This window comes from Chanos chanos, chromosome 11, assembly GCF_902362185.1.
Source record: "Chanos chanos chromosome 11, fChaCha1.1, whole genome shotgun sequence".
In the NCBI taxonomy this organism is placed as follows: domain Eukaryota; kingdom Metazoa; phylum Chordata; class Actinopteri; order Gonorynchiformes; family Chanidae; genus Chanos; species Chanos chanos.
The window spans coordinates 16,718,372-16,735,629 of record NC_044505.1 but is presented as its reverse complement, the minus strand read 5'-3'; the positions used below and the strand labels follow the sequence as shown (position 1 = coordinate 16,735,629).

Below are 17,258 nucleotides of genomic sequence, written 5' to 3'. Positions count from 1 at the left end.
TGAACCAGTGGGTAGTTCAATCAGTTCAGCCTTTCACCCTTGGTTCCAAGAACTAGAGTTCAAATCCCACACTTGACAACTTGACACCCTTGCTTACGAGTGAAACAGACAGGTAACATCCCCCCCTGGCAACACAGAAATACCTGCACAAATCAATGAGACTGCACATTAGGATACTGCTGCGATTATTAACGTCTCCCTCCATCTTTTGGCATAACATGGACGGTGTTGATTAACAGAGATATTCCGAGAGCCAAAAGTCCCACTTACGGCGCCTCAGGTGCAGACTAATTTTATATTACTCTTAATGATTTCTCACAAATCAGAGAAAAAATGCAACAATATGTCTGTGAAACTATATATTCACAGTATTTTAAATGAATCGTGGTTTATTTGGTAGCATTTTGTAGTGTGACTGACCTGAGGTCAACCGAACCCCTCCCCCCTCCCCATCTCGTACATCGGAGTGGGAGTCCTTCTCAGGCAGTATGCAAGCTAACTCACAAACCAGAGTCAGGGTACCCACCCCTACAATGTTAATTGACCACGCGGTGATATGACATCACTGATGTGACATGCAAATGAGCAATACAAAACTGATCGCACAAGTGTCACCATTCCAATTTTTTTTTTATGTGGGTGCCCCCTGCCACCCCCAGCAAGATGCCATCCTGAGTTGCTTCCCATGTCGCCCATTCCTGAATCCGCCCCTGCCAATGACAATGACACAATAAATGACAATCACCGCAAATATGTAGGTGTGCTGACCTTCTGTGGTTTTATTGGGAAAACATACACACCATTCAATCACTTTTCGTAGACAGCCCTTCAAAGTTAAGAGATAAAATCCCATAATCTAATCACGCAAAGATTTATTTAAATTGAACCTTCATCTGAAAGAAACCATAATGTGCTAATACATACCCTGAGACAGTAATGAGTATAATTAATCACAGCACTTCCATTTCCAAGCTATATGTGTCTATCAGCTGCTCTTCAAAGTGCAAAGACAAGTACAATTCCTTCCTTATACCATTCAAGTGCCTCAGTGCTCTTTATGTTCTAATTGATTGCACCGAAAAGGGAAACTCTTATTGTCTAGGAATATAGAAAACAACAGCAATGGCAAAGTAGATCCCGATATCTGATTTGTCTAATGCCGTTAACTTTGTATATCTGCATGAAATTAAACAGCTGCAAAGTCTCAGATGGGACCTATATCTGAAGAATCTTTCTAACTGATCTTGAGCTAGAAGGACATTCGGTCAATGCGGTCTTGGTCCATCTTGGACTTGGCTTTCTTCTTCAGTAACAGGATATGTTCGGTAAACTCCCGGACTGCCCCTCTTCCTGCAGGGCTATGACAGTTGTACTTAGCTGCATTGAGAGCCTCTGCAGGGGCATCACTTGCTACTGCACTCAGCCCAGCCAGGTTCAAACAATCCACATCCAGTATGTCAGTTCCTGAGGTGAGAGTTGATGGGAGAATATGATTCCACCTTAGGTTCTGGGTCAAATGTCAGTGACAGTGATATTCACAGTTTCATGTCTTCTTGTTAACCCTGTAAGACTGATGAACCCAATTGATGTTATTTCTACCATGTGCTACTTTGAATGTATAAATATCATATTAAATTCCAAACAGCATAGAGACATTGCAGTAATGTGTAATGTTCTAAGTTGCCTGTTTGCTTAAAGAGACAAAGAAATAAGCAAGCATTCTGGCTCAAATGTTTTTTTCATGATTGAGTCAACTTTACTACTGAACAAGTACTGCCTTCAACAAACATCTAAATGGATAATAAAGGAACTTGTTGGAAAAAGTTAACGTCATCTTGACTGTAAGACCAGTTACTTAATATTACGGTCAAGGACTCACCCAGGTAGGCCACCTTCTTCCATACCAGCCCTCTCTCTTTCATGAGACGCTCTACTACAACTTGCCGTTGTTCCACCCCATGCATCACTTTGCAACCTGCACGCTCGGCAAGTTTGTCTGCCAGAGTTTTGGACACGGGATCATCTTTTGAGGAGATCAGAATCACCTAGGTGGGATTATCTCACATTAATTGTTTACAAGGAGAGTCGCCTTAACTCAGTAACAAGTTTACACTAGTTAATGTATCATACCCTTTGGGTTATAACACTGCACTGCTGGAGAAAAAGATCTAAGAATATTTGAGTGATCACAGTGAATGTTAAGTCCATTAATATATTACCTCCACACCATCTTTCTGAAGCATGTGGATGCCCATCAGGTCTCTACTGTGGATGGACACCATCTCCTCTCCAGTTATCGATATGTATAAGTGTCCATCTGTCAGACAGCCTGACACAGAACAAAACAGCAGGTTGACCACCTCCAGCTCCTCTTTGCCAAAATACCCATACCTGTCAGAAACCAGCACATGTTTACATGTCCATGTAAGATGACATTGTTATATAGATGGAGATTGAAGGAAATGCATTCGCAGCCTATCTGAATTATAGCATTGTTTGCAGTGCACACAAGTCTTGTAGCCTCCTCTAACTGTGTTTATTTCTGTTAGACAGCTTGTTAATAACTTGACCCACTATCTTGTGTAAATACAACAGGGAAGAAATACATGCTGTTAAATGTTGGGTTTTATTTTCAAAATGGTAGGTGCTGCTGTTTTTGGACTGAACAATAGTACATGCGTATCAATGTATTTATTTTATAATGAGGTAATTATATAATGAAACATTGTGTACTTTTTGTTCAAAACATTTAAGTCAAGTGCGCAATGACTTGTCATTAAAAGAGTTTCATTACCTGACAACTCTTTGTTCTGCAACAGGCCAGTCAATGTCCACATCAATGTCTACACTGTATTCTGGAGGCATCTCATAGTAAGTAACTTTCCCTGTCTTAGAGAGGGAATAAAGAAGAAGAAGATACACAAATATAGAAAGTAGACTTATTATGGTTTAGCACAGAGTCTTCATTTCTGGGTCCTGGTTTGAAGAACATACTTGATAGACCGACTGATGCACTGATTGTAAGTCGCTTTGGTAAAAAGCGTCTGCCAAATAACTAAATTGTAAATTGTAAATTGATAGACTCCTACCTGAGGGACACCCTTCTCAATGAGCTCTCTCGTGTTGATGTAGAAGGAGCCATTTTCACACAGCTCTCCGTCCCAGTCCTGGCGACGTGGCCTCTTGGATGGATTTATGTTTAAGGGTTTAGAGCATCTGCCTTCTGTGAGGAGAAAATCAGAATAGAAGTATCAGGAAAAGAACTTAACAAAGTAAATTAAAAGGAGAAACCCCAAGACAAACCCCAAGACAACAACAAAAAGCAGCATACACATTAGTTTTAGATCTGGTTTAAGGATCAAATTTGTGTTGCAACTGAAATATTTAAGCACTATACAAGATGAGCTTAAGTAAAAACATCATGAATACCATAATCACAGAATTAATGTATTTTGATATTATTCAAGGCAGGAGTGAGTTGGCTTACCTGTTTGTTTGACCTCCTCCCAACGGAACTGGTGTCTCCTCACCACGGAGAAGACAGAATCATAACCCTGGTCTAAGATCACTTGCAGTGCTTCTCTAAGATGGCGTGGATGCAGGCAGGGCGAGGTGGCTTGGATGTGACAGATAACGTCCACTTCTGTAACACAGACGATGATGATGGCCACAGATTAAACTCACGGTATCTAATCACACAAGCTCAGTTTGACATAGCACAGAACAAAGAGATGTGTGTTTCATCAGACACAGAGGGAAAAGCGCTGAAAATAAACACTATTCATTTCCATAAGAGCTCAAATGGAATGTGAGGAACAGAGCTGTGTCATGTCTGACAGTGTCACCAGTTCAATTAAGATACATTATTACACTGTGACCAATTCATTTTGATATGAAATATGGAACATACTCTCAAACACATAGAGATGTCTGTCCTTTTTTTTTTTTAGCAAAGCTCTCTTCCTTAAGTGAGCATGACACCACAAGTTTGTATGACAAGAGTGTATCAGGAAGGAGATTACTCGGTATCAAAATAATGTTATCATTATCATTGCTGCATGTAGCCGCTTAGCTCTGAAACACAAGCACTAAAGTAATTGCTGCACTGGAACTATGACTGTCAGAAACTATGTAAGTCTACTTCCTGCTTATGTTTCCAGGTCTATAACAGTTTCCTTTTTTTAATCACATAAAAGTTCAAGTACAACAGGGGATCAAGTTCAACCAGTTTTAATAGCATATCCCTAAAGAAAACAAAACTCCGTTCTGCAATTCTGGAAAGCTGCTCTGTGACACAGTGTATTCTAAAAGCGCAAGTACAGCACAAGTACAGCTAAGTTGAACTTAACTCAAACTGTAATGAATAACACATGTATTATATATATATACATACATACATACATGTACATACACTTTCTCTCAGTGCGTAGGCTATGTAAACGTAGCGTACCTGGCCTCTGCCGGACGAACTCTTGCATGGTTTCCAAGGAACTAGATGAGTCCTGGGAAACCTCAAGACTGCGACGGTGGACTTGTGCCCCCCAAGCTTTGGCCACTTTCTCAATTTCATCATGGTCCGTTGATACCCAAACACTAGTACAAATGGACAAAAAAAAAGCGATACACATAGACTCTTACTGAAATTGCCTCGAAGTTTAAGGAATACAATTCAATCACAAGTCAAACTTATGCTGAAGAGTTTGTATTTCATTTGGTTTCACTCTACACTCGACCTTCCTTTGTGAACTTGAAAATGAAATCCAATATCCTAAACAGTCTAGATCTAAGGATTTGCAGACAACTCAAACGCTGCCAAGTAACATTCTAAAATGCTTGTTGGGAGCGAACGCGTAAAATGACAGGAAAAAACATATTTTTTCAAACAACTTACTTTTCCTGAGCACAATCGTCTATACACATATTATTAAAAAAATCAGTCATATTTACGTCAAGCGACTGACATTGAAACAGCGATTTAAAAAATTCAGTTCAGCGTTTTCTCCGCCATATAAATCTAGTTAAGGAGAAGACGCTCTCTCTCTCTACTCTCGACGTTGTTTATTGAATATTAAAAGGAGATAAGACCTCTTTCTCGCATACACTGCTTTTCAAATAAATATGTATGTGTAAAAGAATGAGATGGTAACATCAAAGCAAAAACATTTTCTCCAAAATTTTACCACAACTGACCGTCTGCAAAATAAACTGGGTTTTTATTTTGTTTTGCTTAATGAATGAAGTAATTCATATGAAGTTCATACAACGTTTCTTCTTTTTCTACTACACAAATGCGTCCTAAGCAGCTTTTTGTCTCATAGAAAGAGCGCAAAATCTTTTCCGCAAATTTTCCTTTACTGCACCTGTCAAAGAGGTCGGAGTCCAGCGCTGCCCGAAGCACCCATCCCACAAGCGGGACTCCGGCAAGCAGTTTGATGTTCTTCAGGGGTATTCCTTTGCTACCTCCTCTCGCAAGGATGAGCGCCGTAATGTGTCGGCGTTTATTGCTCCAGCCATTACTGCTTTGCTGTGAGCTTGATGCATTAGCCCCTGTGGTAAGTTTACTTTTATCCGCCATGGTGGCAACGCACAAATGGAACAGTGTGTAAGTTAGGGAAACATTCTGGACATTCATTTGACAGCAACGAGCACAAATGCGTCACGCCTACTTCCTCTGCCGTAGCATGCAGGTGTTACATTTGGGTTGCCGTTGTGCGGAACTGGCAGGTAAAGCTGGTAATTGGGCACTGAGATCTTTTGCCAAAAAATAAATAAATGACTAAAGTGTAAACGAGACTTTACACATGAGTAAGTGAGCCCACGCACATGGACATATCTTTCAATACTAATTACGAGTTTGACACTATGGAAATTCTAAGAAGCGTCCCTGGGACTCTCTTTGGGAGATGCTATTAAAATCCCATTCCAAAGTATTATTTTACAGCCCTCAGTGACACCCCTAAATATAATGGCTAGCAAACTTATTTCTGCTTTAAAATTACTTCAGTTAAATCAGGGCGTTTTAGGAGTCATGAGACAACTTTGGAGATAAAAGTGGCTTTTAGTATAACTTTGTTAACGGAGCTTATCTAAACGGGTGATGGCTTACTACCTAACCAAGAGCTCTTTTCCCCCTCTGATACCTCATGCATTAATGTACATCAATATAACATAGTATTATTGACATTACCTTGAATGACATTGGTTATGTAGTTGGGATGAAGACACTAAATTTACAAATACTATAGTGATAGACTGCGAACCCAAATATCCAGCAGCGCACATCACGTTACAAATGTTGTTCAATATTTTAATTGTATATTTTCAGTTGTATAATCACACTTTTTTTTTTAAACTTCAGCTTGAATTTGTCAAGTGAACTGCAAGAATCAAAAACACTGCACAGGACAGGACAGGAACCAAACTTTGTGTGTGTGCTTTCCAGGTGGTTTATGTCATAAGAATAGTGATTAGAAAAAAGAATTTAGAATTTATAGAGCTGTCTGTTCTGTCTGAATGATCATGTCAGATACTGTATGCATCATAAGCATGAAAACATAGCAAGACAGACCATTCAATTACTGAAGACCCCATCCTTTTTTTTAAAAAAACTTTCCCAGTCACATCACAACACCCCCCCCCCCCCCCATCCTTTTTGTAACCCCCCCCCCCCCCCCCCCCCCATCTAATTTTGTTGTCTGATGATGTAATTAAGACAAGTTAAACTGGGTGTGTGGTCATAATTATATTTATTTCCATTCAAAGTCAAACATTTCAAAGTCAAACAGAGTTCAAAACCGAAGGATTCTTTTTCTATTTTATAGTGACAGTTTATTTATTCCATCTTCTGAAGTTATTGATTAAGGATTCATTCTCTGAGAGACTAGATGAAGGTTGCAGTAGAGCTTGTTCACTGTTAGACCTTCTTGCTATAACCATCAACCATATCTTCAGTGATGCTGTCATCTTCTTCCACATCTACCAAAACCTTCTTTCCCACCAGCTGAAAAATGTCTTCAGGGATCACTCCCTTTGGCTCAGCAACCTTCACAGCCAACATGTCGATGGTCAGAGCAGCACCTTTGGGAATGGCCATCTTAGCCACAATTGACTTTCCCAGCTGCAAACAAATAGACATCTGTTTGTAGTTACACAAGACACCGATAGTGCTGAGACAATTGTAGAATTTCTTTAAGGATGTGCTGTTTTGAACTCTAAGATTGCTGAGTGTATGATGAGTGCATCTGAGTACAGTGACAATGTTTTCAGCCAACTTTAAAAACAACTTTCTTCAAATATGTCAGTTTTGCATTTTAGAAGTCATTTTATAAAGAATTCCCTTTAACTACACTATAAAAAATCATATTTATTACTGATCTATGTTCATTGTATTTTATCAGTTTCATATTGTATGATTCATTATTATTATTGCTGTTGTTGTTGTTGCTTTAAGCATGTGCACAGATGTGATATTCTAACCTTACTGTGACAGGTCATCTCACAGGGCAACATCTGTTTGACACCTGTCCCCAGTGCCCTCTCCACAACGCGAATGGAGCGCACCAACTCGGCCAGCTCGGCGGGCTCCAGAGAGGCTTCGTGGTCATTGCCTTTCCAGCTTTTATCCAGGGTCACGTGGCGCTCAACCACCTTTGCCCCCATTGCAACCGCTGCCACGGTGATACTGATGCCAGTCTCATGGCCAGAGTATCCAATAGGAATATCAGGGAATTCCTTCAAATATTCCTGCATTTGTGTTAAAGAGTCGTAGAACTGTGAATCAATGAATTTTCACAGCAAGACAATGGATCTTACAATGATTTAAATGATATTAATATTTTGAATGCTTGTAAATAATATGGTTACATAAATAATATAAAAGTTATACTTTCACGGAAACATAAAAGTTTTTCTTTTACTTCAGACTTGCTTTTACAGAAGACAGAAGGGCAGAGAAAGAGAGAGAAACAGGTTCGGGAGGTGGGCAGAGAGGAGGTCAGTGCTTTGAGTCCCTTACGGTGATCACACGTAAGTTCACATGTTCAGGCTCCAGAGGGTAAGCACTGGTGCACTGCAGGATGCAGAAGTTCTGGTTGTGCTGCTTCACTGTCTGATAAACCCGTCGCATTGTCTCCATAGACTGCATGCCACTGGAAATCACCATTGGCCGTCCTATCACAGAGGAATACCCACATGGCCCACCCAATCACAGTCAAGCAAAACAGATCCATTTTGGGGATCCCTTTTCAGATCTGCATTAACTAAATAAAATTTATATGTTACAACAACTTATGTGTAGATTTATCTGTTTTTAAGTTGATTTTTGGGACATTACTAGACACAAACCTTTTTTGGCAGTATTCTCAAGATAGGGGAAATTGTTGCCATCTGCTGAAGCAACTTTGAAGAAAGGCACATCAAGCTCATGGAGAAATTCTATGGCCATCTTGAAAACAAAAATACAAAATGTTTCTTCCAGTTTCACTGGATATGTTGTGAACTGTGATGTGAATGTTATTTGAATCATACAACAACAATGATTTTTAATTTACTAACTTTTATCAGTTCCAGAATACTCACTCACTATGTAAGCCGCTTATCCTAATTAGGAGCGTGGGGGGTGCTGGAGTCTATCCCAACATTAATTGAGTGAAAGGCAGTGAAACACCCTAGACAAGTCGCCAGTCCATCACAGGACAGACATACAGACAAACAGACATTTATGTGTTCATCCACACCTAAGGGCAATTTTGTATCTCCAGTTCACCTGACCTGCATGTCTTTGGACCGTGGGAGGAAACCAGAGCTCCCGCAGGGGACCCACACAGACACGGGGAGAACATGGAAATTCCACTCCCGCCTGGCCAGGAATCAAACCCAGGACCTTCCTTCTGTGAGGCAATAGTGCTACCCGCTGCTCCACCATTTACCCCAATTCCAAAACAGACCTTGAATGATAACTTTCTGTTTCAAAATAAACTATAAGGACATTGATGCACTGGTGGATCACTATATTACAGACTTAGTATCGCACTATACATTACATGGCCACAAGATCCTTTATTCTTGGTCCTAAGTTGATCTGATCTTGTGCCATGCAATGCTTGTCTTGTGTTCATATATTTGTATCTTGCTGATTTGAAAAGTTTTGATTTAGAAGCCTGCGGTGGACTGGCGACCTGTCCAGGGTGTTTCCCCACCTTTTGCCCAAAGAATGCTGGGATAGATTCCAGCACCCCCTGTGCAAACCAAATTGGGAAAGCAGCTTAGAAAATGAACTAATGAAGGAATGAATGAATAATTTAGAAGCCAAACAAGTTGAACAAGCCTAACTTTTTTTCTCCAGTTATAAAGATGGGCTTTGCCAAAAGTTACAACAGCTGAAAAAAATGTGGTGTTTCAACATGTTTTACCTCATCCATTCCAGATGCAGTGAAGAAAATCCCAACTTCCTGGGCATACTGCTGGAGTTCTTTGTATTGTTCGTGGCTGAACTCTAGGTGGCGCTTGTGTTCACCATACGTTCTCCCCCAGGAATGCTTTGAGTTGTATGGACGCTCAAGGGCTTTTTTGTTGAACTTGTGCTCCAGTTCACTCTTCTGAAATTTGGCACAATCGGCTCCACAGTCCTGTTAGAAAAAATTGATTATAAGGTAAGACAATTTTTGGATTCATTTAAAATTTAATGCTGTTCAATAAATGTGCAAGATTAACAGTTGTATATAAGACTGTTTTGAGAAAAGAAAGTCAAAGAAAAAAGAAAAGTGTTTTGTCAGTCATATTTATCAAGTTTTCTAACAACTTTGGCCTTTGTTGTTGCTAGGTTAGCACAATACTGTTTAATATTCTTAAATATCTTACTTCTCTTTTAATTAACCTTCTCTTTGTATTTCTCAGTGCCCTAGTATATTATATCTTATGTGTATGCTGGAGAACACAATCTATAAACACATGAATACTATGCATGCATCATGACAAAACAGGGGTCAATTCAAATGAAGATTAATCAGATTCAGTTAAAGTGAAGAACTGGAATTACAACTGGAATAGGTTAACAGTCTTTCATACTAAATGAAGTACATTTTATTTTAATCACCGGCCTTTACAAAGCCTCATTATGCACTGCCTCTAGATGAAGAAATAATCATCTCCAATTTTTGAACATTTCGTTTTCATAATTATTACACCAATAAACAAATATAGTAATTAGATGTATAAACGAAATCAAGATTTGCAAACTCTTAATGATGTCACTGGACTAACAGAAATTTGATCCCTCTCTGTGTCGTCACTGTCAAGTATTCGCACAGCAATATAAGGTAGGGCTTTGTTGACCACCACCTACCACTGCACCATTAGATGCTGTAATCGGCAAAACCCAGGAGACCCAAAACGTGACTCAAGTTTTCTTGTTTTGTAATCCCTTGTTTTACATGGTTCATAACCTGCTTTGAAAGTCATAAAACAAAATTTTAATTTAGTTTATAATATCTTATGCAATCATGGATGTTTTGCACCTGTTTTCAGTACAGCTGAACAAAGGGATTGATATTATTCAAATATTTTGTAATTGCAGGTAACACTTCACTTGATTGTGGAATTCCATCAATCTGAGTTCCTTTTTTCTGTCATGGTAAGTCATTTCAAATTCTAAATCTTCCATATTTGTTTAATTTCAACTCCAGTTCCGTGAACTGGAATTAACTACAGTAATTGGAATGAACTACAATTAACTGCAGTTCTAAATTCTGCTCAGAATTGACCCCAACCTTGCCATGTACTGATAAGAAAGACACTGCAGTGTTCTTTCACGGCAAATGAGCCCCTTATCCTGCAAATATTAGAAAGTCTAAGTTATAAGAGAGTTACTACCTTAGCCATTCGAATCATTTTCTTGGCAATGTCAATGTCTCCTTGATGATTTTGTCCAATCTCTGCAATGATGAAACAGGGATAGTTCTCCCCAATCATTCTCCCTGGGCAGAGCTCGAATTTTGATGGCATCTTTTATGATTATAATGAACAGTCAAGATGACAGATAAATGAATGAGTTGGTATGAGCTTCAACAAATCTTTTGGCAACCAGGCTTTGTCAGGCCAAATGTCTTGCCTTAAATAACGAATCTCACTTCCTTGTCTCCGATGACATGCCCATATTGGATGCCACATACCCCAGGGAACTCCTCCCCTTCAGGAAAGTCTTCAGATGTACATTATTAAGCAGATCATTTTCTCTAAAACATGAGGAAAAAAACAAACAAATAAACAAAGAGAATCCCAGAACATTTGACTAAAATTCACAATAATTATTTATGTTTTATTGAAAATTGCTGTTATTCAAACTTCATTCACTTATTCACATATTCAGGCATGAACTACTTGTGTACACAATATGTATGTTCGTACTGTACATATGACTTGAGAAAACATCAGGAATCAGCTATTTGTGGAAGTACCTTCTGACTCTACAAATGATTTAGCACTCGGTCCAAGAAAAAGAATAAGTGATAAGTGACTTGCTGGATATTACTCCTGTTGTGAATCTTTAGAGAAAAAAAAAAGGAAAGGTAAGATTTCATTTGAAAGGTCTATTTTTGATGCTAGCATTTTGTTAGTTCTGTTCTGTTATATGTTTCTTCTCCATTTGACTGCAGTTATTGTGGCTCTGGAAAGGAGAGTCAGCTCAATGCTGAAAACTGCAAATTATGACAAGTTATAACACAATATTGGAAGGACATCCCACTTGTCTTATGTAGCCCCTTTTTAAATTTTTAGAAATCGCTTGGTGAATATTTAAAGTCAACCAGTAATGTACCGATAAAGTAGGCGAAGGACTTTGGCAGTTTCACAAGATGGTTTGGCATCTCTAGCAAACAAGTCATCCTTAGTCTTGCCTAAAATCCTCCTGTTTACTCTGGTTATTTCTGACACTTTGCCTGTTTGTTGAATATGTCTTGCATAGTTATTTTGCACTCAATTCATTAATGATTGAACCAGGCCTGTTTGTTCTGAGTTTGCCTGAATGCCTGCTCAGTACATGCATCCAGCTTCATTGTCTGTTTGCGACATAAGTAGCTGAAATGTCTAGCTTCTGCCTATAATACTAACAATTACACAGTTTTACATCGACTGCTTAAGTGTATTTTAATATTGCAACTTTAAAACTTTTCATCGTTTCATATTTATAATGCAATTTTCCACTTCAGTCATTCTGTAGTTTGAGGTACACATTTGCTGTACAAAAGTTCTTATCATGGAATTTCAGAGAGCGATGTTCATTAAGATAATAATTAATGACGAAAACTTTAATCTAGACTAATAGCAGGCTGAAAAGAAGGCAGTTCCAGACATTTCATTGGTACCTGAAACTTTGACCTCATTCTTTGTGAGGTTTGAAATTTCCAGCCTGATGTATTGTTGTTCTTGACCTAAGAAAAACAGCAAATAACATTCAGAGTGGAGAGGGGGTTTGTTAATCTGCTGAACTCCAAAGGATCTTGCAAGGAGAGTCCCTTGTACTGATTCTTCTCCTTCAGCCTAGTTACTATCCACACCTTTCCCTCAAATTCTTGCTGACTCCATGAGGCATCAGTCAGGATACATAGTTCTAGCACCTGGTTTTGAGGGCATACAACCATACTGTAAAAGACTGAAAATCATTTGCAGCAGTAACATATCTGATAACGTCTTTTGATTTGACACCAAGATAACAATGTTTTTCATTTGATACCAGTATGCATTTCCCTGTACAACACATGAAACAGGTTCTTGTTGTTTGCATTTATTGAGAATGAATGTGTGTGACTTCAAAGTTTTGATTATGGTGCTGATAATGATGGACAAAGTACATCAGTAACCTCATGCACACATAACGCATCACGCACAGCACATAGCAATTACAAAAACGTTGCATTTAATTTGAATGGTTCACTTAAACACACACACACACACACACACACAAAATATTCTAAACTAAACTGTTGTACTATTGGAGGTAGAATTATCAATTTCTTCATCAGAAATTACTGTTCAAAGACTGTTCATGCTTAAGCGTGACTCTGCATTGCCTACCCAGAGTTAAATCTTCATACAGTGAAAGAAGTGTAGATGTTATCCAAACTGGAAGAAACTGTCTCAGGTTTATAAGGATCAAAATGGTTTCTGGTTCTCAATCTGAAATCCAGATGTTTACAAGTTGAGATGGAAAAAAGCAACAAAATCATGAGTGCTTTTCTGTGTCCCTTAGGATTCTGAAAGATCATCAGAATATATGGAAAAGTAACAAATGGAAAAATGTATGGATTATATCCACACTGTAAAATGTGATTAATCAACTTTACTTAAAAAAATGTTCAGAAACCTTAGAAAAACTTTAACTTGTGAAGGATACGTAATGCAGAATTGAAAACTTTATCAAGTATTCCTGTCAAAAATGTGAGTATTACAAGTTCTAAGTTTATGTAACAATGGAAAATATGTTGTGGTCACTGATTTTTGTCATTTGAACTAACTTGCACTGGTTAAGCTATAACTACAAGAGAAAGTGTACAAGACCCTAACCCAGAAACGGGTCATCATCGATCTGCCCACTGCACCGGAGCTGCCCCAAGAGAAAGTGCTGGCTATCCGACATCAGTCAAGAACATCAGTCATGGATCATCACATAACATGACGTCTAGGCGAGATTCTGACTTAGAGGCATTCGGTCATTACCTCACAGATTTTAGCTTCATAAAATTGGCTTGTCAGCCAAACACTGCACCAAATGCAAAGTAGTTGTAATGAAGACTCTATTGACCATTCTCTCTTTTAAAAGCTCTTTTCAATCACTGCAGAAAGTTTGCTAGGGGATGCAGGACATTGGAACTCCAAAATTTTTAAGTTGTAGTAATTTAATAATCTGGAGTACATATTACTTAATCCAAAAGTGATTTGAAATTAATCAAGAACTTTTAGTTTCCATAACTCAGAATTGGATTATATGTTATAACATCTCAAAAAATTTTAAGTCAGTAGAATTTATAAGGACATTTTAAGTTTACACAGCTTAATAGAATGAAGTTATTTGAATGTTTAGGTTTACAGTGCCTATAATATATATATATATATATATATATATATATATATATATATATATATATATATATATACACACACACACACACACACACAAACACAAAGACATACATATACACATTATATAATTTGAAAGTGGTCCATATACTTTTGGGTGATTCAGTCATATGCTCTGCGACATCTAAAGAACATAACAGAGGAAATTCAGAGGTTCTACACTATATCAGAAAAAGTGAGTTGAAACTATCCCCAGAGAAGTGCAAAGTTTTCCAGACAACTGATAGTTTCAAGACATCATATCTCAGAACATTCGGAGAGTTCAAAATTGAACCGGAGACCATGTACACTCGTTCAAAGACTTGTCCAAATCATAGAAAACTTCAAGAGCTTACACTGTTCCTAAGCTTTCCTGGTTATTATTGTAAATTTGTGAAGGACTGCTCCTAGATCATCAAGCCTTTGTATGACTTGATCACTTGATAACTTTCTTTGAGAAAAGGATCTAAGAAGATGGAGATAAACTATTAAACTGATGCCATTATTGTCAAGCTTTCCACAGCCCTATTTGTGATGAGATATGTTGAAATGCTAGATAATGTAGCATAGCAAAAAGACTTAATTAAATAATGTGGCCCAGTTACTAAGATGACTGGTGGAGTTCCAGTAGAACATATAGATACAATGAGAACTAGAGGAGTCAGCTATCTATGCCTCGAATCATGTTTGATTCTGAAGTTCTCTATTAAACTGTTAAATCATACTTGCCTGCTCCAATCATCCATTTAGCATTACAAGCCCCCAGATCTGTAATTTGCTGAATCTAAACCTTATCATAATCTTCACACAGATGAAAATGCTACTGGACTGGGTAGCAAGGGCAGAAAGGACAAATGTACCTCATAACTTTGTCAAGAAGAAGTCTGTGTTTCTCTCAGGCTAAATGCCCTGCACACAAATTGGAATTCCTAGTCCAAGCATGGGATGTAAGTGGGAAATTCCATGACCTTTATGATAACTCCTTCATTGTTCTGAATACCAGTAGCCTTCTTAAATATGTAACAACATCTGCAAAAGTTGATGCCACTAGCTACAGATGTCGTGTTCCTCTGTCAAGCTTCTCCTTCAACTTGCAGCACAGAACAAGGAAACGAAATCTGGATGCTTATGGCCTGTTAAGATGACCACATGGAGAGACAACCAATGGACTTATTTCACAGAAAGAAGACAGACGCAATGATCAGATGTGATCATTTGAAGCAAAGTATCCCAGTGTTTTCTACTATGAAGGGATCCATGCTGCGTGTGAAAAAAAAAATTAGTCAGCCAAAGTAATGAGAGCAAAGACGGGGAAAGGGTTCAAAATCACCTTCATCTTCTTTGTCTGTTGCCTAGCTTTGGCTGTGAGGAGCTACCTAATATCAGCTGCTCCACAGTTTCTTCTCTGTTTAGAAACAGATGCCAGAGTTAGAAGCAGAAAACCCCAGCATTAGAGATGTGATTGATCAACATGAGACAGGACAGAAACCTTTGCCAACAGGGAGGCATGAAATTCCTGAAACACCGGTAGCTTGGTATTACAGAATGTTCTCTACAAAAAGTGACAGAAAGATCAACAGATTGATAAGCAGTTGGTGGAACCAGAATATTTGCATACTGTTATTTTCAAAGGTTCACATGACAACATTGGGCATAATTTCATGGAATGCATCCTTAACCACATCAAGATCTAGATTTACTGGCCATATAAGTAAAGACAGCAAACTCTGTAAACAGTGCAGTTACTGGAGTCCTCCAGTCAGATTGAAAGGATTTTTTTTTCTATCTTGAACTAATACCAAGGTGTTAAACATGTGTCCAAGTCATAACTGACAATCTCACAAAGTGTGCAACTGCCATACCTACTCTAAATCAAAGAGGTCACATGCTTGCAAAATGCCTGTGGAAAATTTTCATTATTAAGTGTAGATGCCTTGAATCCATACAAAGTTACAAAGTTACAAAGTCACTGAGTCAGAAAGAACAGAACAAGGCTGGAAAGTACAGGTCGGTCAGCAGCAACTCCATGCGTGGGCCAAGCAAGATGATGGGAATTTGGCTAGCTTTGCTGGTACTTTGGCAATCGTGAGGAATTCACAGATGATGAGTATGCCAAAACATTGCAGCATCAGAAGAAGTCGCATCAATGGTGAGAAGTGTTCAATTTATTATTGTTTAGCCTATAATGTGACAGCAATAATACATAATAACGGTCCATTTCTACCCTAATATAGCATAATAATAAAAAATATAGGCCCTACATTACAAATAGACACATCAAATTGTATTGACTATTGTATTAACTATATGGCTCACAAAGAAAAAAAATCTTAAAATATTCGGTATTTATGGCTCTCCCAGCTAAAAAGGTTTCCGATCCCTGGTCTAATGAAATGCTCACTCTTGTCTCTAACTGTCAGTCGGTCTCTCTCTCTCTCACGTTCTCTCCAGCCCCACCCTCTCTCAAGTATGACATGGAATATTTCTATTTTACTTGAGTTCTTGAGTATAAATGTGTCTGCTCTGTCAGCTTTCATTTTTACTTCACTATAGATTCAAAAGTAAAGCTAAATCAGCAGTAAACAACAAAAATACAACTGCACACAGTGCCTCACTCTGTGATTCATTCAGCTAAATTACATCCTAAATGGACTGGATTAGCATCATCGAGGTTACCATGGTTGAGGTGTTGAGGGGTCTTGTCAAATATTCTGCATATTGAATTATTGATTTTTTTTAAAAAATTTTTGTTTGAATGTAACACTTTTTGAAATGTCTTTTGCAGAGATAACAAAAAAACACTTTGCGTATTTTTCCCTAGTTTATCCCAAAAGGCCAACACAAAGCTTCCTCTTTTCTGAACAATGTCACTGTTAAGTTAAGTTTCTGTGATTGCACACACACACTGTGAACAGTAAGCAGTGAATTTGTCCTCTGCATTTAACCCATTCAACACACCAGCAGTGAACACACACACACCAGACGCAGGAGCAGTGCGCAGCCTTCCTTGGTGAGCACCTGGGGAGCATTGGGGTTAAGTGCCTTGCTCAAGGGCACACAGCGGTGGATGTTGGGCCTGGGAATCGAACCGGCAACCCTCCAATCACAAGCCCGGTTCTCGGCTGCATATGTTATGTTGAGAGCCATTG

General features: G+C 38.5%; 2 protein-coding genes across 2 annotated transcripts; both read right to left on the bottom strand.

Annotated features, from left to right (window-relative positions):
- Positions 1-967: 967 nt before the first annotated feature.
- On the bottom strand, positions 968-5,575 carry LOC115823729 (N-acylneuraminate cytidylyltransferase-like). Its single transcript, XM_030787756.1, has 8 exons — positions 5,361-5,575; positions 4,451-4,593; positions 3,488-3,643; positions 3,090-3,223; positions 2,795-2,889; positions 2,220-2,391; positions 1,880-2,045; positions 968-1,464 (listed from the first exon to the last, which is right to left on the bottom strand). Exons 1-8 carry the CDS (start codon positions 5,573-5,575, stop codon positions 1,250-1,252), a joined length of 1,296 nt encoding a protein of 431 aa, XP_030643616.1. The 3' UTR covers positions 968-1,249.
- Positions 5,576-6,908: 1,333 nt separating this feature from the next.
- LOC115823898 (sialic acid synthase-like) lies at positions 6,909-11,001 on the bottom strand. Its single transcript, XM_030787934.1, has 6 exons — positions 10,870-11,001; positions 9,411-9,626; positions 8,344-8,443; positions 8,015-8,169; positions 7,477-7,743; positions 6,909-7,117 (listed from the first exon to the last, which is right to left on the bottom strand). The coding sequence occupies exons 1-6, from the start codon at positions 10,999-11,001 to the stop codon at positions 6,914-6,916; spliced, it is 1,074 nt and encodes a 357-aa protein (XP_030643794.1). The 3' UTR covers positions 6,909-6,913.
- Positions 11,002-17,258: the final 6,257 nt, after the last annotated feature.